This window comes from Pangasianodon hypophthalmus, chromosome 12 (genome assembly GCF_027358585.1).
Source record: "Pangasianodon hypophthalmus isolate fPanHyp1 chromosome 12, fPanHyp1.pri, whole genome shotgun sequence".
Taxonomy (NCBI): domain Eukaryota; kingdom Metazoa; phylum Chordata; class Actinopteri; order Siluriformes; family Pangasiidae; genus Pangasianodon; species Pangasianodon hypophthalmus.
This window is the reverse complement of record NC_069721.1, coordinates 13,551,236-13,576,095: the sequence shown is the minus strand read 5'-3', so window position 1 is coordinate 13,576,095 and position 24,860 is coordinate 13,551,236. Positions and strand designations below refer to the sequence as shown.

General features: G+C 36.4%; 2 protein-coding genes across 5 annotated transcripts in view; one reads left to right on the top strand and one right to left on the bottom strand.

The window, feature by feature from the left end:
- The window catches only part of slc35f3a (solute carrier family 35 member F3a), a 14,485-nt gene extending 5,832 nt beyond the window's left edge, over positions 1 to 8,653 (top strand). For both annotated transcript variants that reach the window (XM_026915201.3, XM_034309430.2), the window contains exons 3-8: positions 4,235 to 4,580; positions 4,873 to 5,092; positions 6,245 to 6,370; positions 6,488 to 6,680; positions 6,834 to 6,923; positions 8,375 to 8,653. In XM_026915201.3, the coding sequence (XP_026771002.3) occupies positions 4,235 to 4,580; positions 4,873 to 5,092; positions 6,245 to 6,370; positions 6,488 to 6,680; positions 6,834 to 6,923; positions 8,375 to 8,622 (1,223 nt within the window). In that variant the 3' untranslated portion in view covers positions 8,623 to 8,653. The remainder of the gene's footprint in view (positions 1 to 4,234; positions 4,581 to 4,872; positions 5,093 to 6,244; positions 6,371 to 6,487; positions 6,681 to 6,833; positions 6,924 to 8,374) is intronic.
- A 138-nt stretch (positions 8,654 to 8,791) lies between these two features.
- entpd1 (ectonucleoside triphosphate diphosphohydrolase 1) lies at positions 8,792 to 24,479 on the bottom strand. 3 transcript variants are annotated; one of them, XM_026915199.3, is made up of 10 exons: positions 24,152 to 24,479; positions 14,801 to 14,928; positions 14,354 to 14,471; positions 13,989 to 14,139; positions 12,273 to 12,432; positions 11,877 to 12,089; positions 11,533 to 11,790; positions 11,316 to 11,423; positions 11,085 to 11,222; positions 8,792 to 10,955 (listed from the first exon to the last, which is right to left on the bottom strand). In XM_026915199.3, the coding sequence occupies exons 1-10, from the start codon at positions 24,165 to 24,167 to the stop codon at positions 10,746 to 10,748; spliced, it is 1,500 nt and encodes a 499-aa protein (XP_026771000.1). In that variant the 5' UTR covers positions 24,168 to 24,479; the 3' UTR covers positions 8,792 to 10,745. The 3 variants fall into 3 exon arrangements, with proteins under 3 accessions (XP_026771000.1, XP_034165320.1, XP_026771001.1); XM_034309429.2 differs by lacking the exon at positions 24,152 to 24,479 and adding an exon at positions 18,799 to 19,128; XM_026915200.3 differs by lacking the exon at positions 24,152 to 24,479 and adding an exon at positions 17,333 to 17,500.
- Positions 24,480 to 24,860: the final 381 nt, after the last annotated feature.

Below are 24,860 nucleotides of genomic sequence, written 5' to 3'. Positions count from 1 at the left end.
AAAGATTAGTTTTGTCTCAGATTTTAGTGTAAGATTAAGCTACAATGTTTAACCACAAAAGACATTTTTCACCACCTTACAATCAGCTCCAATAATTCTGGAGCTGACTGTATGTGAAACATCACAGATATGATGAGGACAAGCATTAAGTTCTATGTTCATGCACAAGGTTGGACTGAAAAGTATGTCAAATCCCATGTGATTCAGATCAAGTGTTTTAGGCCAGCATTGTCCCAGATACCTATACTCAGTGTTATATTGGTGCATCTGTAACAATTGTTTTACACTGATATGAGCAATGCTCACTTGAATGATAAGTACATTCACCTAGCTATGTCCACAAAGTATGTCAGGTCTGCATAACTTTTCACATTAATATAGTGCAATTTTTTTGTCATCTCAGTGACACAAAAGATTATCTACACTAATAAATCAAAACCTGAATAATTTACACATCATACACACAGAGCCATGTATAAGCAGACATTTAACAGCTTCCTATAAATTTTTTTCTTTTTGTTTTCAACTTTTATCTGAGAAACAATGGATTATTCCTTTTCTCTTATTTCTGGTAAAAAGGCAACTGCAAAAGCAGAACAACATTCACAAGTGAGGAGCAATAGGCTACAACTGCGTTGCTTTTCATCAGTGACACTTTGTCCTTGTTATTTAGGACTTGAATGAGTTTCTTCAGACCTTGTATCATTGTTTTTCAAAGATAAACCCTAATAGTTTTGTTGTCAAGCTATTGAAAGGATGACTGGCTATCACTACTTGGACTTTTTGTCATTTGGGGTATACCAAAGTTGGGGTAGATGGTGGATGTTTTAAATTGATAAACTCTTTACAGACACTTCAGGACTGTAATTGGTTAGATATAGACATGGCTTAATGAAGTACTGGGGTAGTATAAGCAACCCTGTCTTTCAAAGATAAAAATATGTCAATACAGTTTCATTTTTGGCATCCATGTCAGATCATTTGCTGTTAACAGATCTGTTTTGGTGGATTATTTTGGATATTTGTGGAACCAAGTGCAGCATTTTTTTGAGTGAAAGTATGGTTTGAAGAAGCGAGGCTGGGCCTTAGTTCTTCCTAACCCAGACTGCAGCGTGATTGAGAAGGATCATGTGAAAAATTGGTGTAATGAACATGAATGAGCTGAATTACGTACTCCCCCCTCCAAATGCCTTTAGATGAAAAAAATAGATAGCAGTAAAAGTAGACTAAGCACACATTTTAGGAAGTTTAGTGTTCTTTGGTTTGAACTAAAGGGTTACAGATTTCCTGTTTACTGTGTTTGGTATTCAGAGGAAACACAACATGAACCCAGCAGAGAATTACTGACTTCACAAATGCAGCTGTATATCTGCCTTTAGTTAACACCACATCATTCTTATTACACCATCAATGACACCTTTTAAATAATGTATTGCTCAACTCTAATAGTTTTGTTATCAATTTATTGATAGATATTAGCTCTCTCCTTTTATATCATGACCAGCCATCACTGATGAAGTGTATTGTTTGCAGAATAACATTAGGTAAGCATAAACAATTTTCTATTTACTGTTGTGTCTCAGCTCTGTTTTCTGTAGATGAATATGTTATTATTTTACCTCTTCTGTGAGTTTACTGTAAAGAGAAAGTAACTAGGACTATTTTTGATGAGTCATCAGTGGTGGAGGAGGACTCCTAGCCTCACTTGCTCTCTTTGCCTATATATGTAGTATGCCTAGCCTGATTTGTATGCATGCTCATGCAGCATCCCCTCTGTGTGTGCAGTGTAGTGATGAGAAGTGGCTTACAACTTTATTCTCTACACTAATTCTGTAGAGCAATATAGCTTGTTGAAGCAGCTTTAACTCTAAAATCTGTCCTTTACTCTCAGTTTACCCTGTAAACTATACATGTTTAAACGATATTCATATTAAAGCATGTTATTCTGCAATTACTGTGAATTATTCAGTAACTACTGTGAAATAGGAAACGCATGCAGTTACGACAGTAAGGAAAGTTAATTCCTGATCCGCTGATGGGTTCAGGGACTATAAGAAGTGCATAACAAGTGTCTAATCTGCAATCAGGCCTAAAGGACAGACTCTGTAAGACTTTACAGTAATGTAGTTGGTTCCCTATTGCCCTATTTAAGCATCTATCCAGATTTCTGGAGAGGCTGTGATCTGGACGGTCATCGATCTTGAGACAGTGGCAGTGACTCTGTGCTTTTCGATTTGCAAGGTGAAATATGGAGGGTGATGGCTCCTGTCTAAATTAAACAGGGATCGATGGTGAAGCGAGACTTAGTGGTCGAAAAGAGTAACAGATGAAGCTATCAAAGATAACCCTGAGTCACAGCCTAGAATAAGTGAGATCACTGGGTCTATTTGTGCTATACAATTTAAGGTTTTCATTATTTCATTCTGCATATTAAAAAAAATGCAAGATAAGCAGATAGATAGCTCAGTGAACTGCAGTGAATGGAAATCCTGTGTAAGATGTCAAATAATTTTCTTCTTTCTTTTAATTATACAAAGCAATAGTGTGGCTTGAGGATAAAGTTTCAGATTTCTCAACCTTTTTTGGAGCCAGAGTCCACTTTAACTGTAAAATAAATTTCGTGGACCCCCTAATGCCTTATGTTTATGAACATAATCCAATTAGTCAAAATAAATTAGTCAAATTAATATTTGGCTCATTACTCAGATGTGTACAATAATATTCCGGCTATTTATTGGACCCATGGGGCCTTTTTTTTTATTCTAAACTTCACATTAACAGAGTACATTAGGTCTAAGTTGACATTATTTATGGGCCTAATTGTTTTTGAGTTATTAAGGTTTGAATTAACCCTATTCAATCAAGTGTCCAGTCAAGCAGGCTAATACCTACTATTTGACTGTTCAATAAGAAATATAATAACTTATATTAACTTATAATAATATTGCATTGCTCTATTGCATTTCCAACACTGTAACAAAATAAAAAAGTCTTGGATGCCCTGACTCCGCTTCACAGACCCTACATTCAGAACCACCACTTTAATTGACATAAAGGGGGGAAAGAGGGATGTTAATGTAAACCTAAAAGAAGTAAGTAAGAAAAAAATTTTGGTGATGATTGAAGGATGCAGTCAATTCAGATAACAGAAAACTGGGTGAGCTACAAGCAGGCAGATCTTCTATAAGCCATAATTAACTAGTTATGAGTAAATTCCTATTCTTAGGGGATTAAAAGATGATAAGCAAGATATGATTGCAATTACAAGTCTAAAGAGAAAAGAACTGTAATGATGATAAACTATATGAGAGGCTTATGTAAGGCATTTCTTATATACAAAATGAGTGTACAATGGTGGGAACAAAACATATTTGCTATAATTTCAGAACTGCTATTCGGTCCTGAAATTACTTCATGTTAAATGATTTACAGTGTATTTTAGCAATACTGTGCTGTGTACTGAACGTGGTGTAATTCAATATGCTTGATCATGATTGCTTCTGCTATTTCCAGACCAGAACAGAAGCCCAGGTCACATCTTAGTGCATGGTCTCAGCAGTCACTGTGATAGAATGATGAGTGTCTCAGTCCTCTGGCTGACTGCTGCTTGGAACCATCTGTCTGCCTCTCAGACCTTCAGATTATTGACTTCTGCAATGACAGCTCTATAAAGCTCTGGTATAATAAGTACCCTTGCTGAATTTGATTAACGCTCTTGTCAATGTGTCATGCATGATGAACAGGAACAGTGGGTGGAGCTGGAAATGATTGGTCAAAAACAATAAATCTTTCTATATTGGTCAGACACAATAATTCTATAATTCTTTGAGTAATGATGTTATTTAAGGCATAATAAGTACATAACTAAGCATACAGCGAACTAATTTAACTACCAGTACAGGCTGCTGCTGCAATAATGATCCTATTTACACTAAGTGTGGGCACTGATATAATTAAAGCTATAAATGTAAGCTGATATAACTGTGTTGCACCATGGTCCTGGAAAAACAGCATTTCGTTCCAATATATACAAGCTATATAGAGGAATGGCAATAAAAACCCACTTGACTTGACTTGATATAACTAGAATAATTTATTAATTCTATAGCATAACTTCCCAGGCGATAGTGCCTTATCTTTTAACTCACTATGAAATGAACAGGCCACATATAGCTTTTCTGACTGTAGCTAAACTCTACACTCATATCACTGTGTGTTGTGTCTGTGTCTGCAGTTGTGGAGAAGCCAAACAAAGAGAGGGTGGAAGTGAAGGTTGATGGCCATATTGGGACAAATGTGATAAATGTGGAGAGTACAAGTACACAGGAGACCGTACGTTGCTGTCTGTGCTGGACTGTAGCCCACCTGAGGCAGGCACTGTGGGGCGTCACTGTGGTTCTCTGTGTCTGTTCGTCCTGGACGGGATCCACTCAGCTGGCCAAACTGACACTCAGACAACTCAATGTTCCCTTCACTCTCACCTGGTTCTCTACCTCCTGGAACTGCCTCCTCTTCCCTCTATACTACCTGGGCCACCTGTGCTGGAGCAAGGACAGGCAGGGCATTCGACAGCGCTTCAGGTGAGAGATGGCTGATAATCTTCAGAGGGCTGACAAAGTTGGGACTACACTTATGATTAGCAGAAAAGGCTGAAAGAAGATCTGGCTCTTGTCTTGTTTTTTATCTGATATCAATTTGACAGCTCATAAGTAGCTGAAAAGGCTTTAAAGGATGTTTTGGCTCCGCTTATTCAAAAGTATAACTTCCTTGCACTAACAAGGACTGACTTGTGCTTATTGTGTATAGCACTGATGTTACATAAGTTCATGCTGAGTGACGATGTGTTTTGTGTGTGTGTGTGTATAAACACAGGGAGTGCTGTCAGTTCCTGGGTGATGATGGACTGTCAGTGAAAACGCTTCTGTCAGTAGTGGCACCGTTTGGAGTGCTATGGACGCTCACCAGCTACTTGTACCTTCAGGGCCTACGCAGGATCCCCGCGACAGATGCCTCAGCTCTCTTCTGCTGCAGCCGTGCATTTGTCTTTCTCATCTCTTGGATTGTGCTGCGTGATCGCTTCATGGGTGTCAGGGTGAGATTGACACTGTGAGGACATTTGGATTCTCTATCAAGCAAAAGAAACAAAGAAAGTGCAGAAATCAGCACCAAATAACAATAGCTGTTAGGCTTGTTACAGTGTCACAAATGCACTGTTTCATTGTGTAGTTTTTCAAAATACAGATTAATATGCATTTATGTCTATTGTCATTTAGATGTTCCTGTTTTGTATGTTCTTTAAACAATACTTTTTTAGTGGCCTCCAAATATCTCTGAATAATTGCCACAAGTACTATCTCTTTCATAAATATCTGTATACCAGCTCTCCTTTTTTAAGGTTGTTTATATTTGGTTCATATTTGATTTGGCTCATATCATATTTGGTTTGCATAGTCTAGGCCAATTCTTGCCATAACATAGTTAACCAAACCCTACCTTCAGCAGTTCTATTGGAATTAATGAATAAGAATAAAATCTGAGCATTGCCTTTCACACGCAGAAAACAGACGCTGCCTTAACTGTTGTTAGAGATCTGATTTGAGTCTTGCATGCCCTCCTGCATGGCGAAACTTATATGCATCCCTAAAATCTGTCAAATCCAATAGGTGGCTATAGGTATTTATAACCTTAATGGTGCCAATGTTAAAACTCATGGTCATGACAATTCCTCCATAAGTCTCACGATCTCTGTACTGGAAGATTAGGCACAGATCAACATGCTTACATTTCTGCACTACAGTCTTGCATAAGCAACAAAAATGAACAATTTAAATGTAGTAGGGGACAACTTTTTCTTTTTGTTAGTATAATACACAGAGATATAGAGATTTTATATGTAGAATTTCATATTTTTATAATCATAAATATGAATAAACTAAAGGATAGTAAAGTAAAAGATAAATTGTTTTATACAAAGTATAAACATGTATTTGTACTTTACAACCTAAAGGATAAATAAATTGTTTTATAACCTATTGTTCAAGGATAAAGCCAGCGTAATCTGTTAAATTAAATTCACATATGAATCATAAATAATAAAAGATTTAATAAAATAAATCCTTAAATTTTTGCCATCTGCTTATGTGGTCACTTAATGCCATGGAACTGTGAACACCACCAAGCTGCAGCATCTCTCCCTCTCAGCTTCAAATCTAAAAATCCCTCTTTGTTTCTTCTTTGTGTGTAGATTGTTGCAGCCATTCTAGCCATTGCAGGAATAGTAATGATAACGTATGCTGATGGGTTCCACAGTCACTCTGTGATTGGCATTTCCCTGGTGGTTGGATCTGCATCAACAGCAGCCATGTACAAGGTAACACTGGATACAGTGGTACAGTATATGCTTCATATTGAGCACTGAAATGCTGCATTGTTTTATGCTTGGACTGACTACAGAGTGATTTATGAGCATGCTCTTTTCTCTCTGCAGGTACTGTTCAGGCTAGTTTTGGGTAGTGCCAAGCTGGGTGAGGCTGCATTGTACTTGACTGTCCTTGGAGGAGCCAACATGGTCTTCGTCAGCATTGTACCTCTCATACTCATCCTCACTGGAGCTGAGGACTTTGGCTCACCCAGAGACATACCTTGGCACAGTCTGTGTTGTACAGCTGCATTACTGCTGGGTAAGGTTTCCATGCACTACTCCTTCATTTTGGAATGTGAATGTACACACACATGACCTGTGATGTCACCCATTATTGTGCTTATACTTGTTTTATACATGTGTAATTCTGTGAATTGAATATGCTGTCTTGTTTTTCTTTTTTGTGCCCTAGTGTTCAATTTCCTGATAAATTTTGGTGTTTTGATAACGCTTCCTACATTGATTTCTTTGAGCATTGTCCTCAGTGTACCTGTTAATGCTGGTGAGTTGCCCTCATACCTGTGTGACATGGATGTCTCTATGAGTCAATAAATTTTCCCTCAAATTTGAAAGACTTGCTTGTCAAATATGGCAGTGCCTTTTGCAATTCATAGCCTGTAATACCTGTGTCGTTACATTCAACTGTAATGTAACTACATTGTAACTATACATGCAGCTACAGTGTATCTACTAAGAATTTTACACTAGGGCTGCAACGACATGCCACTATCTGTACCTATGTCTGTATCTGTATCTTTATTTGCATTTAAACCTGAAGTGGTTATGGCCTAGATCTGAAAAGTCTTTCTTTCTTTCTTACATTTAAAATCCCGGAGAGAGAAACGTCAGCACTCTCACCCAGTTTGTAAATTCTGGCTTTGACAGTTCCTCATCCTCTGCTACATCACTGAATTATCATAGATTTAGTTGGGGATGGATAACATTAATAAAAAAACAAAATTTAGTCAAAAGTCTTTCACACTTGACTTATGTTATAGGCTACTATCTATTGAATTTGTAGAGTAACTCCATAATAGACAGTCAAGAGTCGACAAGACTTGAATGAACTTGAACCAACTAAATCTGTACACCAATTTTCAATTAGAGAACAGAAAGATGAAATCTGTCTGTAAGTCAAATATAATTCTTTTAGTTGAACAAACTGAACTCTGACACAATACTGCCATGTCATTGTTTAATTTCCCTCCTTGTAAAGAAATTTTGCCTGTCAATCTTTCAGATGTGCAAATTTTTTTGGTTACGGCTTCATACAGACATTATAAGTTTTTAAGTAATTGGTGCAATGATGCTTTCTGGTTGCTGATAATTGCACTCCAAAGGCACATTAACAACATAGGTAGTTACGCAAGTAGTTAGATAGTAGTATTTAGTTCGATTTAAAAAACAAACAGAATAGTTAATATCTATATTTGTATCCATTTATAATACAATATCTGTTAATTCTGGATAATGTACACATATGCAGTTACATCCTTAGTTTACAGTGGGATATCTGTGTATCAGCTTTTGGCTTGTGGAAGTACACACGTGCATCTTGATAGTCGTGACCGGATGTGTCTAATTGCATTTGCGTTAGGAACTGCTTGTTTTGGAAAAAAAATAAAAAATCCTTCTGATTGTGTACTCTATGTACTCTTTACACAAGAGCTGACCAAGTGGAAGTGCAAGTGCAAATTTATATAGAAATTACGCTTTGGCAGTTCCAGTCTATTTAATATGTAGTTCAAAATTACAGATTGGTATTAAGCCGTCTAACACAAACTTCTTAATGTCATGTTAGAATTGTCAAGGTACACTTGTCTGCTTGCACATTCCTCAGTAGTTACATTATAATTGCTTGTATAGTGTATGTGTAACTACGCCGATATTAGAGGCACTTAAAGTGAGTGACTTTGACTTTGACTTTGCTGTGCTTCTTTCTCCTTTTTCCAGTAATAGACCGCTACATGTGTGAAATCCAGTTCAACAGTGTGCGTATCATTGCCGTGTCCACTATCTGCCTGGGCTTCCTGTTGCTGCTGCTCCCAGAGGACTGGGATCAGTATCTCCTGCAGCTTCACTCTATGGTGTATAACAGGAAGAAGCCACAAGAGGGAAACAGAGACACACACACTGAAACGCTACATGTTCGCTCTAGCAAGACAGGAAACTGCAATGGTAAAACAGCATGTTTTTCTTAACCTGATGTTTGCTTCATGTCACAAGATCAAAATCAGTGTGACTGAAATAACAGCACCTACACAGGAAGATAAATCTATGTAGGATTGCAGATTTGGATGAGTGGACTATGCAATACTTCTTCAGCTGATATTTACAGAGACTGTCAAAATATGAGGTATGAGATGAACATTGACTACATCTTTTATTTATTGCATCAAAGCACAAGACTGCATAACGTAGCATCTAATTCAGAGTTCTAGATGAAAATGTTTTATGCTGCATTTGTTTTGTATTGGACAGTTATGTTTAATACAGCTGAATATATTGTGATCTTAATGAATATCCCATTCATTCTTAACCCAGATAGAATGTTCTAATACAATACACTACCTTATAATGGCAATTTATGGAAAGAAAGCATATATGGATATACAGAGTACTAATCTTAAATTTCAATGCATTGCCACAGCCTTCACACTAATGCTCTCATTAAAAAAATATATACGCAAATTGATTATCTATATAGTGGCATTTTAGGGCTTTTATCTAATCCTAATAAACATCATACCCATGGACACCCATCATCAAATCAATAATTCATATTATGTATTTCAAGAACAGTGGCAATGTGTATTTATTATATTCCTGTGGAATTGTGGCTCACTGTAAACCTTTGTAAGGCATGACAGCTGTTTATTACTTTGACATGCTGAATTGCTAAAAATAAAGATCTAAAGAATGTAAGCAACTTTGCTTCTAATATACATACTGTATATACAGTATATGAGGGTTCACTGAATGGCTTGATGACTATGATAATGATGTAAATCATATGCTATGGCCTTCACAGTCAACAGACCGATGTGTTAGACTGTGTTCTCCACCACCATCTTCAAAACACTGATTGAGGTAATATTGTTCAATAGTGTTCATCCCTGCAGTACACGTCCAGAGGCATCTAAGCCAAGGCACATTGAAGCTGTTCGTGGTGAGCCATCACCATATTAACATACTTTATATTTTATCACCAATCTATATCTGTTACACAGAGTATGCCACATGTATACAGTATGCTTCATGTACACTATATGCCAAATGTTTGGAAGCAACACTAACTTTTTTTTTTTTAATTTGACTAAATGTCTGTGGAAATAGTGTACAACTAATGATGACTTGAATCATGTTACATTTGAATCAAATTATTGGTAAATTATTAAGAACTGGTGAGTATAAGGGACTATTGTCACCAAACACCTTAGAATGAGAGTACAGCAGTGCATACCAAAGTCATTTTATTAGAAGAATCTTTGGTTAAACTAGATCTCAATAAATATGCAGTTTGTTGTTTATTGGTTGTTACTTGCTTGCTTCCATACTTTTGGTCTGTAGTGTGCATGTCACAAGAATAACAACATTAGACAGTACACAGTGCTTTTAAATGAATGTGCCTCCATTTGACCAAACGATCTGTCATTTTGAACAACTATCATCATTATATTTAATATACGATAAAAACACTATATATTTGGATAAAAAAAAAGACCCAAAAATGAAACATATCTGTGTCTTATTTTCAGTAAAAGAAACAGTGTGCTTGCAGAAACATCGTAATTAATTAATACTATAACTACTCATTATATTGCATTATATATGGCCATAACGTAGCTAGAGGGCTATACTGCTATACCTGCTTTTTCCTGTCACGCAGTTATATCACATTTTGAATAAAATATTTTTGTTTGTGCAAGGATTAATATGGGTTCTTCATAAGGATTGAAGGCACACAATATAAATATATATCAGTGCACATTTTCTTTTAGAAGAAACCTCCAGCCTTCTGCAATTTCAGTTATAATCTTTACTCCTGAGATTTTTTGAATCAGCCATTAAAAACTAGAAATCAAAAACATGAATACACATCATGTCTCCCAATTCAACAGGTTTTCAAATCCTTGATTTCAGCCTTTGTCTCCTTCAAATGAGGTATAAAGTCTCTATTGTCTGGCACTGACCTGTTATTAAAACACAGAGCTTAAAACTCTTGAAAAGAGTTTAAAAAGTGGTTTTCAGTCCCATAGGATTCATTCTTCAGATGTATATGTTCCATAAGGACAGACAGTAGAATGTCAGTGCCTGTTGATATCTAAATGATTTCTTTATGGTTTGGGCCAGATGGTCGGCAGAAGAATATACAACCAAGTATGACAAAGACAATAATCAGGAGAGAGAGGAAGAACATGAGTGTGACATAGCCCCCATAAGGCAGGAGTGGAGTGTCTGGAGCTTCTGCAGGGATCATGTTTGTCAGGTTCAGCATGTAACCCAGTGTCCAGCCAACTTCACTCTCCCCAATCTGCACAGGCACAAAACATTTTGTCACATACTGACAGCCAAAATCAACCATGTGTGATATCAAATTTAAACCCAATCAATTATGCTTTCAAACAAATGGGCAAATAGCACTTTAATGATCTTTGCATACCTTCTTGATGAATTCAATGTTTGCCCAGTTGTCAGAAGTGAAGTTGTATCCCTCTTCCAGTAAGGTAATGATATAGGTACCTGAGAAGCAATATTCTGCAAGATACTTCTCCTTCACTTCAGGATGTTTTTTCTTTAACTGTAACAGTGGACCAAGTTTGATATGAGAATCTGTTTAATGGTGACATAAACAGACTAATGTTTTTTTCAGGTTTGAGGGAAAAGGCCTTACAGTGTTCCAGGGAGTGGTGCAGTAAGTTGCCAGTTTTTCTTTAGCCTCTTCTAATCTGTTAGTGGTCAGATTTAAAAAGTTCATCACGAAGAAGTAAGCAGAAAATGCCTAAAAGACAAATACATGTCAGTTAGAAATATTGACTGTGTTTCTCAGTGTATTCCATTCATTTTATGCACAAATGCAAGTATCCCATGTTTTTCCTGAACATCCTTACCCCAAATTTTCCTTCCAAGGGGGGCTGGAAGACTTTATTAAAGGAACATCTTGAGTATGGACAGTAAGTAGTATTAAAGACGTTCCTGATTGCTTCCTGGCATTTATTCCAATTCCCAATGCCTATATGGATGAGATTCTGTTGTCTCTCGAAACTTCTGACCGTTTTGACACAGGGGCTATCAAAGACTCTCTGAAAGCTCTTAGTGACATTATAGCCTGGATGGAAACAAGGGTCCTCCAGAATTATGTTATCTGTCTTAGGAAAGAACAGATAAAAATACAGGAATATAAGATTGGCTTAATATGTGATGTAAATTTTCTCATTTATCACAAATATCTCACCATAGTACGTTTTGGTTGTATTTGCTTTTCCAAAGAAAGCTTTAGCACTTGGTCCTTTCCATAACAAAGAAAACTGTGAGTGTAAAGATGATAATCTTTTCCATAGAGCCGGAAATCAATAGAGTTGTCTGAAGACTCCAATTGCTGCCCAGACACGAAGGTGATCTGAGTGGAGGCTCCACCTAGGTCAAGAGCTCCCACAGTCCCTGAAGCCTGCACATTAACACGTGCACACACACACACACGTGCACACACACACACTTTAATACAAATATACTAGCATTCTCAGACTACCTAGCAAATACAGTGTACATATAATAAACAACAACACTTAATTGGTTTATTTATGCTTTGCTAAGTAATAAAAGTTTTGGAACACTGGAATTTCTGCTCTACCTTTCTGAAGTTATCACTCAGGTAGTTGACAGTGACCCAGCCAAAAGCTCCTTCTTCTTGACCAGTGATAATACGAGCTCCCTGATAGGAAAATGGGTAAGTCTGAAGAGACTTCTCCACAAACTCCAACACCTTTTCGGAGGCATTGTTATTGTCCATCCTTAACAAGACACACTGTGTTATCAATAGTTATAGCTATAGCACCGTCAATAAGTAACTGTATATATTGTTACAGTTTGCTGTTTTGCACTGTACTCCAGCACAGTGGATTTAACCTGAAGGGTGCTTGCATTTATATAAAGATCACAAACATTTTACCTATAGTCCATGGGGACCAAAGGAATTGAATGATAATAATAGAAAAGACACTGAATCTTGCTGGGTGATGCTTTACTAGCCACATTCAGTTCCTTCTTGTTTTGGAAGCTTCATTCTTCAGTAATTTCATGCTTAGGTCAGATGATTGACTTGACCAGTCAATAATATTCTAATTTTATGGCCCTGCAAAGTTCCATTGTTGTCATAACAGCATGTTTGTGGCACCACCCACTATGGTCAGCAGAATATGTGAGACTGCAAAGACTTTTGTCCTTTTCAGAATTCATTCTGCTGTTGGCAATTGCAGACACATCATCAAATGTTGAACAAGTGAGCTTAGTTTCACCAACATTGCACACCCATGGCTTACCTAGAATAAATTTAAATACTTTTCAATACTTTTCGATAATGGTCACTATTAATTTCAGATCCAGTGTGCTGGTGTACAGAGCTAAAAAGAACATGAATTGTGTCATTAGTATACTAGCAATAAAGGGGAGAATGGGTTTGGTTGTCATCTGGGCTGGTTGTCACAGCACGTATATGTCCAGTACACTTATTCTGTTTAAAAATGTTGATAATAAAATGTTAAGCTATATGGGCAGAGGACCTCTGTCTTTTTATCCTCTCTCTGGCCACAAGAGAGTTGACGTGGAGTAAACCTGGACCTGTGAGGAGACATTACTATCTGCTGTGCCACTGCTCGTAAATGTGCATGTGCACTTGTTCCTCGACAGTATGGGGTTGTGCTGTATGGTGCAAAGTAGGTTACATGTGTGCAAAGGACTGATACTTACATGTGTGTAATGTTACATGTTTAGTAGGATATAAAATGTATATGCAACTATAAATGCAGAATGTATAGGGTACGTACATGTACACATAAAAATGTCATGAATGTCTTAATATACAGTATATTGTAATTAATCTTAATTAATTGAAAAATATTTTTCAATATCTCCATTATTCAAGAATTTTTTTTTTGGAAAAAAAAAAAAAATCCCTAAATTCCTTTGAATTTAGTCAGTTAAATTATTGCTCAATGTCAAGTGATAACCAAGGCCATGATAGGGTTGGTTGCCACATATGTATACCCTTATATCTCGTTATAAAAATAAAGAAATTTCATAATGTTCTATTAATTTTGTGCAGGACACTCTTTTTATTAGATACAAGGTTGACTATTTTCACTTATTTGATTCAAGAGCTACAACAGCCAGATTAAGCATATGTAACAATAAACCCCACTTCCCCCTAATATAGTAGATCACTTAAAAGGAATGATTAATAGTTTAACTGCTAAGGATCATCAGACTAAATGAGCATCTCTCTTTATCTGAAGTATACTATACATTATGATTCTATTTAAATATTTGGATAACATTAAGATGTATTTACTTGAGTAGTCTCATGCCTGCTGTGGCTCCCAGGTATACAGGAGTTTCATGGTGTCTCTGTTTAGGTATGGTCTCCTTGGCTTCATCCATACACTCCTTCAGTGACTCACCAGCCTTATGTGGAGTCTCAGAGTAACTGGAGATCCCTTTGCCTTTTAAAAATGGTGTCAGTTGCAAAGAAGAGTGATTTACTTATTCAAGGAAACTCTGACAACAGAGCACTTTTACTATGGAAGAGACAATCGCAACATTGTGGATGCAATATTGCTGAGATATAATTTGATTATGGGAAAGAATGTGACCTTTTAATTAAGATGGACGACCTTTCCTTTGGACACTGCCAATAAATCTAGTGTTCTATTTTACCTTTTACATTGCACGCATGTTTCTGCTGAACCATGCCAGTGTTGTTCTCTTTTTCAGCTGGCCACTCGTAGATATAAACAGATGTGTGAGAAGACCCCGCATCAAGGACTATCCCGTACTGCAAAAGACAGGCGTAAAAGAAAGGGGAAAAAATAAAAATCAGGATAATGCATCAGGACTATAAACTGCCAGAGCATGTCACACTCATACTGTAGCTCCTTAACTGTTGCTCCTACCGTGAAAAAAAAATCAATCTTGGTAATATTTGGGAAATTATTAAACATATGAATCTTAAATATGACCTTGTGTATCTGGTTCAGCAAGTATGCATGCAGGAGTTCTGCAATAAATATGTTCTGTGAATTTTTGTCTATATTGTTTGAATAATTGACTTCCTAATAACTGAATTCTATAAATTAATTCACATGCCCATGCTAGCTGTCATACCTTGTATTTCTGATGTAGAGGTTTGTGTTGTACTACTGCAATGGCCACCATTATGATGATTCCCACTGCAATAACGGTAGCGACGAAGATGATCTGCGCCCTGTGCCACGGATTCTTGACTTTCATTTCTATGGAAGACAGTGAGAGGAGATGGATTGATGCCAGCTGTCCATAACCAAAAACTGTAAACTTGTTATTAAAATGCAAACTCATATTATGGTTTACTTAGGATGCCAAGTTTAGATTTGGACATTTGGTAACGCTGTTTTTTTTTAATTTTTTTTTTTTAACTATTTTGTGTGGAACATAATTGGCTAATTTCCTTCTGAGTAACTGCTTGGCTAATTTCCTTCTGAGTAATTGCTTGTTATGCTGAAATAGTTCACTGTTTAGACAGAGTAGTGGGGAAAACTATGAAAAGAGACACCTGGATAAATCTATGTGGACTGTGAGCTTTGTGGAAAATCATACAAGGAATAAGCTATCATTTTGTTTACAGGTCTACTCTTAATCAGATCCTGCTGCTCTCCACTGTTTAGAAAAGGGGTTGGAGTTTCTGATCTGGTTTGGCCTTTGATTTTTCACAGCCATATCATTAAAAAAGATCACACTTTTCACACTAATAGCTATGTGTGTATGATCAAGGGGAAACTGTACTGTTCGTCAGCTTAGAAATATTCTAGAAAAGTTTTTTGTGTGTATCATGATGTGTCTAATGGTCTTTCTTCAGCTGTGTAAGCAAAGTGCTTACCGATAGTCACATTTCAGCAAGTTTGACATTTATTTTAAGGCACTCCAAAAACCTAAGCATGCAATATTTATTCTCCTCAAGTTTACTCACTTACTACCATAGCAACATCTAAGAATGACGTCATTCATGCAGTTCTCATTACTGTGGAATTTGAAGTTATTTGAATTTGAATATTAAGATCATCTTTATACAATGTGTTATGTGTTACAGCAATACATGCTTTCAAAAATGCATTAATAGATCTTAACAATAAGTCATTCTGCTAGTTATAGTTTAACAAAACAGGAATCCTTATCTGCTCTCATAATCAAAACCTATCTATCCTATTAAACTCATTCTAAACCAGGGCAATCACTAGAGTGCATAACTGTAGTAAAGACAATAGTCCACTCTTATCACTGGCAGTCTTACTTCCTTTTTAGCACTGTGCTGTTTGTTAGTCTTTTCTTTTTTTTTTTTTTTTACCAGGCAACATCCTTGATTTGTTTTAAAAAATATTGTTTTAGTATTTTAGTTCTTTTTTCACTGCACAGATTTTTTAAGTTTGGCTGTGAGTGTAAAACGTCAACCATAACAGTTGCAACTGTTGCAATGTATGGAAAATGAGAACAATTAATTGATATCAGCATTCTTAACTCCATAAGGTTAAGTCAAATATCACCTATTCACCAGTACTGCTGCATGCTGGACTTTGTTTTTCCTTTGGAACTGCTGTTTTAAATATATCTATTTGCCTCAGTGAGATTTCAAGCCACTATCTTGTCTAGTCAATGATGGGTTTTTTTCCTGCAACCCCATTTACAAGTAGTTAATCATTAATCATTCAACCATTAAAGAGAGCTTTATTGACAACCTTTCAGATTTATTCCCACTACTCAGTCCACTGTTTAGTCCTGTAGAATGAGATCAAGCATGTAAATACTACATGAGAAAAAGTAATTATGAAATTATATTTGCATCATGGTACAATCATCTAACCCACAAGCAAATTACTTGGAAAATTAAGCACAGATAAGACAGAACAAACAGGTTTTATTTAGAAATAAAATAATTGCAGGAAAAAAGATAATATGATAAAATATATGCTAGGCTCTGGGAGCTGCACAGACACATACTTTAGCAGACATTTATTTAAGCTGGGTTTCTGCCTAGAGCATTGACTAGACTGAGCAGAACCCAAGCACTGATAGACCCATAGATTTCAACACAATCCAGTAAAAATGACCTTTTGAATTTTGCTTAGTGGAAAGATTATGAGCATAATAAAGAAAACTGTAAGCCTGCTGTTTTAGCAACCCAGATTTTTTAATGAGCACTTATTAAATCCCCCCCAGATAAATTGAATTTCTACTGAATTATATAATGTCTGCAATATCAGGACTATTACTAAACATATTTAATTAATCTGACTAAGTCATTAAAGGCACAATAAGAATACCTGCTGTCAGGGCACTTAACAAGAATCTATAGGAATGAATAACTATAGACAATTTATAAAATTCTACAAAAAAACATTGGTCCAACTATGTTTCTTCCTGCAGCAAACTGGGTTTAACCCCATCACAGGAACAGCCCAGGATAAACTAATAAATTGTGTGTTATGGCTGTGGATACATCTCTCTAATAATACAACTAAATCTTAGCTTTTGGCACTATTGTTATATTAGTAGCAGGGCCGTTTTTCATGTCCCACCAGACTGCTTTCAATTAATATAACTAATAACTAATAAGAAAGCAAAAAATCAAATCAAACTGAACAAACTATCAAAATGTTGTCTTACCATCTACTGTCGAGCTCCCTCAGAATGTTAGACAACTAACTTCAGCTTGACCGTTAATTGCTGCATCATCATGAAATGGTTGTTCTATTTCACATTTCCTAACCAACAATGGCAGTGAGAACATCATGGCCACCATCTTGAGCATGTGTCCCAAGACTTTTCAACAAAGTCATGAAGTCATATGAAGTCATATGATGCAGTATTTCCACTAAATACTGCTGTCATACAGCCATCTCTCCAATGTCTTCTCCTCACCTCATACATGTCAGATCACATGTATACCATATGGAGCCAGCCACTTTTCAGCTTGTAACTAATGTCAGAGCTACAGGCAACCTATTCTCAGGTTCCTCCTTTCCTTTTTTGAAAACTGCAAAAATGATATTTATTATTTTTTCAAGGACCAGTAACACTGTGCTATGTAACACTGTATTTTGAATAGTCACCACTTACTAAACATTATTTTAACTGTAAGCACATAACTGTGTCACCACATTTTTTTAGACAAGAAGTCAAAGGATTTCTAAAAGTCTTGACTTTAGAAGTCTATGATATTTCACTATGATATTTATACATTGATTTCAATTAAATCTATAAACCATTCAAGGACATATATTACAGGACATATGTTCTTGCCTAAAACTCCCTTACCTGTGATAAAATCACTGTGATTCATGCCCTCGAATGACTTATTGCTTTTATAAAACAGTGATAAAACCAATATGATAAACTCCAGAGTTCAGTAATTTATTTTTAATGATATTCACAATAAACAATTCTTCCACCAACAAGGTAGTCTTAGCAGTAAGGTTTGGTTGCTAAGCAGCATAACAGGCAATGATTCAGGTATTCTGTGGACACAACAATGGCTGGAGCATAACTTTTTTTGCTGTCATTGTTTAAATTTTGTATTAACACAGAATTAAATTATTGTGATGTAGTCAAAGGTGTGAGGATTTTAACATGGCTTTGAACATGGCTCAGCCAATCAGATCTTAGAACTGAAATGATCTGTTATATACATTGTTGTTTTCAACCGGTATTTAAAACAAAAGGGAACAAAGCCTGTGTATTTAGATACTAACTTGCTCTGAAAAATGTGTAGTTATTCAAATCTTACGATCTTATCTTACACCACTGTCCTATATCCCAGAGGCAGTGTGATGCCCAAGGGAGCAGTGTTTTATGGAAACGGTAATTTCCAGTGAAGTCCTGGAGACTCCAGTGCCAGATCAGTAACAAACACTCTAGGCTTCTGCTTGAAGTTTATTCAGGAAATGCAAGCCATTACTATGGAGACAGTGAAACAAATAAGCATGTACGAACCTACGTATTAATCTAATATTCTGCCATAAGAGCACATTTACAAGTTCTGATATACACTTTTAGTATAAACTAATGTTTGATATATCACGGTAAAAAAATGTGTTCTACCTAGATTGTAACAGAAGTGAGGAAACACTCACCCTCTCTGAGTAGGTAATCTTCTGTCCTTGAGCAATGGCCACCCTTAGCTAAGAGTCATGTATCCTGTGGTAGTTCAGTTTATGTTTATTAACAGGAATTTGCTCTTGTAGTTCCTGTGTATTTTGCTATCCTCACCACACTGTGTCTTACACGTGCAAAGAGAGTCTGTAGTGAAGCCGGGGTGTCTAGAATTGAAGCAGGCATAGCCGGATATCTGCATCATTAGTGAGGCTTGTCTGTACTTATCCTCATTTGGCTGAAGTAGTGCAATCCATAGATTGTGGTATAACTGTGTCAAAACTCCAAAGTAAATAACAGTAGATCCTGCTTTATACCTTCCATAGTTGAGTAGGATTACATTTAAGGGGATCTATTAGCAATAAATCAGAGTTTCTTAAAGCACTAATTACTGAAATTGGACAGTTTTAGCATTGCACTAACAGTTTGTTTTATATAACAATAACACTCTTACTAAAATGGATATGGACATTTTTCATGCTGTCTGTTATGACATTTAGAGCTAATTCTGGTCATGGCCATGACACTGTTATGATAAATGGTCCTTGAACAGCATTATATAGAACAGAATCTTTATGGAAAGGTTTACTCTAGAGCAGCAGTTTGAAGTGACACTTAGTATCCACAAAGGTCAGAGAATCACTGCTCCAGAGGAACTGAATTATTTTGCTCTTCTAAAATTATCTAAAAAATAATTTTATTTGAAATAGATCAAATATGGTACTTGATGGCTAAATAAATACACATTCATATTATTTATTACACCACAGCGTCTGTTGAATTCTGATTGATCCAGAGGCATTGATTAATTTTAAAATGAACTCTCAGCTACTCTGGAGTAGTACTGACTGCATAGGTTTATTTCAATATGCTCATTCTAATATATTATCTGTACTATAGTAACAACTTACGCAGGGATGTGTGTGCAGATGGTCCACACAAACGATTTTTAAAAAAAATTGTGAATAATTGATATGGTAAAGTTTGTGAGGAGATAGTTATTTAGCATTTTTGGAAGAAATGCCACTATCAGAGATTTGAAACAGTCAGACAAGAGGGCTTTCTCTGTAACATGACAAGCTGCTTATTTTTGTTTTTGCTTTATTTACCCCAACGGAGAGAAAAAAAGAGAAGCTGGTGAGGGAACATTTATAGCTGTTATGAAATAAGTTATAACAGGAACTAACTTCTTTCAACAATCACTATAACTATGCAGAGAAAACATATAAAGTGTCATTCTTTTATAAGTAACAAAATTTTAGCACTGGCAAATTGCTGTGGTAAAAGAAATAATTGCTATTTTTTATATTACTGAAAAAAATAGGAACTTAGGAACTCAATAGATCTGTCTCTAGGTCATTAGTGGTCATTTATTTTTTCTATCCATTGGTTGACAGGTGAATTTGCAAATTGTAGACAATGAGGATGGAGTTCAGAATTAGAGTGGACCTTTCTGGAGATTATGATTGGTTTGATGAGGATTGGTACATTTAGATAAATGTATGTGGGCTCTGTAACTCAATTTTTACATAATGATAGATTCTATAATGTCCTGGAGAGATGAGGAGGAGGAGGCATAGCATCTGTGTATCTGAGATTACGTTATGGTGAGTGGAGGTTAAATCATTTCTTTAATGATGATGATAGGGATTATTTTGATGACAGTGCATGTTTTCGAGTATACCTTTAGCCAAACATGAGGTCTTGAGCCAACACATTCCAGTAATCTACTTGTCAGGCTGACAAAACCCTGCATTATCTGCTTTTGTCTGCACTTTGTGTTAGACATGTGTCAAGTGTTTTAGCCACAAACATCGTCTCAATCACTGAACTTAGCTTTTCCACTGCACTGAATAGAGCAGTTTGACTATAAGATAAGGCTACAATCGAGTGAGTTTAAAAGAATCTTAGACATTTTAAAAGAAATGTTATGGACTTGTGATGGAAACCCCTTTAAAGTAAAATGTTACAAGAATAGGTTATAATTCACCACAAGAGTTGTGCTTACAGTTAAAAAGTAATGTCTAGAAAAAGGCAACTGTCATGCAAGGTTAGAGGTGCATGTCTGGGTGGTCCCATGTTACATGTTTTCCAGCAGATCACAGATCACTGACCATATGTGACTACATATGGTAATACTTATGATGTTAACTTTTTTGTTCTATTTAGATTTCCTTTCAAACAAGTGCTTAAACTCTGCAGATGAAGATCTGGACAAAATTAAAAAGAGATCATTACAATTCCTCTCTAATTACAGGAAATTGTTTCTGGTGGCTGATGTTTTTTTTTTTTTTTTTTAAAGAATTTATTAAGGCAGCTGGATTTAGACATCTTTTTCTGGCTTTTTATTCTCCTGTCACACACCTGCTAAACCATTTTATGGCAACAGCATGTTCAAATCTTTGCTTTAGGTGAATTTTAGTTGAGGTAGGACAAGATATATTTCTGAAACGTGACAAATGCCTGCTCTGATAGGCAATGTTAGATGAGTAACTGTTGTGCTGTTAGAAGAAATCAGCAAGTCTGTGCTATGTGGCCTGTCTTTGAAATGACTAATGGCTGCAAGACGGAGCTACACATGCACCACAACCCCCCTTCCACTTTTCCATGATGTCATCAAAACACAATGGCCTTGTCTCAACAACGAAATAAGACAACTTTGTGTTACCTTTCATTTGAAAACTTTTTCTTGTTGTCAGTTCTCTAAAAGGAACCAATTTCAAATTTACTTTGGCTAAAAAGGAATGCCACCAAGTCTTTAAAAATATGTCCCTCTGTTTATGCTATTCTGAGCTCTCAGGATTTGAACTAGCTCACTGGTGATAAAGCTATCAGTAATAAAGTCATCCATACAACAACACTGGGTCCTTTCAAACTACAACTCACAGTGCCTCACTTCCCTGCAGTGACACTCCTTAATTTGTCTCATAACACAACGCCAGGATAAGGACAAAACTTCCTCTAAAGGAAGCTCTGGGTGGAGGGGTACATACTGAATCACATTTTCTTAAGACTCCAGTCACCACATTTATATGAAATAGCTTTAAATTTTTCAGAGGAATCACTTTAATTTATAGAAGTGGAAGGCCTGTGAATTCAATTCTTCCTTTGTATGTTTGTAATTTCGACCTCCACCATGACAAAGGCATAGTTACTAACAGCATGCTGCTTCTAACTTAGCTTTTGGTGCCTCCACATGCTGCTATTCTGAGCAAGTTAGTGCCAGAATGTAGCTCATAACAGTGTCAAGGTAAATATGAATGAGCTGAACATGAAACAATACTTTCCTGAGTTTGTAGTCATTGCTAGAGTTTTTTTTCTTATGTCTGAACTTATGTTATATGACTGTATACAATTTATTGTATTATTTATGTAATATATTATTATTATTGAATTATTTATGTAATGTATTAAAATATGTAATATTTATGTTATTTAATTCAGATTTGGGTTATTACTAACTGCTGTTAAGCTTTCATGTACATATACATAAACATTATAATGTATAATGTTAATTATTATCTGCATTGAAGCTTTCAGTGTTTTAACAACAGTTTTCTGCAGCCCAGCACATTCCTTTCACAGGAAATGACTACATTGATTTACCACAACAATCATCAACACTTTAAGCAAACACATCATTTCTGCTCCTGAGAATGACAGCTTTAACCAATCTGGTGACCATGGCCTAAAATGTCACACTAAATGTCAAAGATATGTGTTGCGTGTTACATGTCACCCACGCACTGACACCTCCACACATTATTTGTGCCAAGCATGCTACACATTATGAGCCACTGTTGCACGTATTACTGATATGGACTGTTTCAAATTCTAGCAAGTTTTTAATGATGATAACAATGAAGTGTGGTGTTTTCTGTCATCCAAGTGCAATTAAAAAGAGCAGCACTGTTACTATTATTGTTATTATTATTATTATTATTATTATTATTATTACTATTATTATTATTATTATTATTATTGTTCATTTTTTATAAATTATCCATAATCTTGTCATTAGCAGCATTCATTTTGGTCATTAATCATTTTGTTCTGTATGGGCTTTGCTTGTCTGTAGGCATTTCCTCTCTAGCAGGGAAGCCTTGCTTGTCATAAATACTGACAATAGCTGTTGAAAAAGGGAATCACCCAGGCCCCTCTTGGGGGACTTCCTCAATTGACACATGACTAGAATAATAAGGGAAGTCCAAGGACGAGAGCACAGAAGTCTGGTTCCCCAGAAGAGAAAAATAAGGGGCTTATTGATGGATAGTGGATGGTGAGTAGATCTATTCTGTAACATGAGAATGGTAAATATGCTCTCAAACATTTAACATGTCCCATTTTAGGTTAATGCCATTTTAAATTCCTTTTTAAACTCTCTGCCCTTTAATACATGCATTAGTTGGAAACGTTGTCTGCATTCTGTCTTCTCATGTGGGCGTGCTTAGTTTCCAGATGATCTGTGTGCACTAGCAGAGTGAACCTCTGAGTTACATAACGGTCTTTCTCTCATTCTCTCCTCAGACACATACAGGTATTGTCTCAGACTTCAGCATTTCCAGCAATAAAGCAACCTCCCCACCCCCTCCTAGACTCCTTGTCAGCTACAATTGTTTAGACAGAGCTCAGCAGCCAAGTATGGACACATTAGACGCCCATTCAGTGTATCATGTATCCTTTACAGGAGCTCCATAACCTCCATTACCTGCTCATCTGACCTTAATGGAAAGACAATATTAAATCAAGCATCCAACAATGTACTTCAGTGTCTCTGAGACTTGCTAATGCCTTAATGCTGGGTGCAAAATATTCCAGTAGCTTCCAGTAACATAGACTAGTTTCTCACAGACTCACAGGTTGACTGATACTGCTTGTTTTCTTGGGTAGATGCAAATTTTAGAAGGCGTTGCTAGGTCCTTTGAAGATTTTTCCACTGATCTTTTTGCGGTAACATTTGTAGTAACATTTGAATGATCAGTGTATATTCAATTTATCTTATATGAAAAACCGGTCCAATTCCTATATTTAGTGAATTCTCAGATAGTGGTTTATGCTGAATGAAAAATAAAGTAAAATAAAGTACTGTATTTGCCTTAGACATTAAAGCATCTGAATAAGATATACACCCTGTGTTCTGATATGACCATTACTAAGTCTTTTTCCACACCAGGGGAAAGCATCTGTAAACCATCTGGACCTAAGCAAAACCTGAAAACCTCAACTTAACCTCCAGCTTTTTGTGGCTTTTCCCAACCAACCGTGATTACATTTTACCAGCCAGATCACACATATGCAAGAAAGTGTGCATGTGAAAGGTTGTGCATGCCCTACCTTGCTGTTCATCCATTCGTGCAGCCTTTTTTAAAGTCCTTTCTCACTTCCTCTCTTCGTTCTCCCTCTCTCTCTCCCGTTCTGGGTCTCCCTCTGTTTTCTAAGTTGTTGGCTTGTATTCCTCAGCAGGTCTTTCCCATTCTTGAGGTCCTTTATAAGGCGAGGGCAAGAGTGGGCGGGATTGCCTCCAGTTTTCTCCCTCCCTTCCCTCACTCTCTCTCACAAGCCCCTACTCACTAGCTCACTATCTCGCTGTCTATTCGCTAATGTCTAGTTTAGAATGGAGTATTTGTATGTGTGTCTAAGTAATGTGTATGTGTGGGTGAGTGTGTGCATTGTAAAAGAGAAGGAGAGAGAATTTGAAAAGGAAAGTAAGACAGACTATCAGAACTATGGAAGAAACTTGGTTCCCCCAGCCTCAATTCATAATACACACTCTCTCTCACACTAGCTGCTATTGTCTCACCACCATTCCTTTTGTACTAAGCCTGACTTCCGAGCCAAGCTTTCATCAATCACAAAAGCATGTTTGTTTGCTTTTTTCAGCTGTTTTTTCACAGGAAATATATTAAAAGCTATGCTAAAATATTTACCACTATTGTAAAAAAAAAAAAATTGTCTCCAAGATTACATTACAGCCATTGTCTATGTATTTTGTTTCTCTGCTTTCATTGTGGGTAATGTCCTGAGGGAGGAGAGAGAATACAAA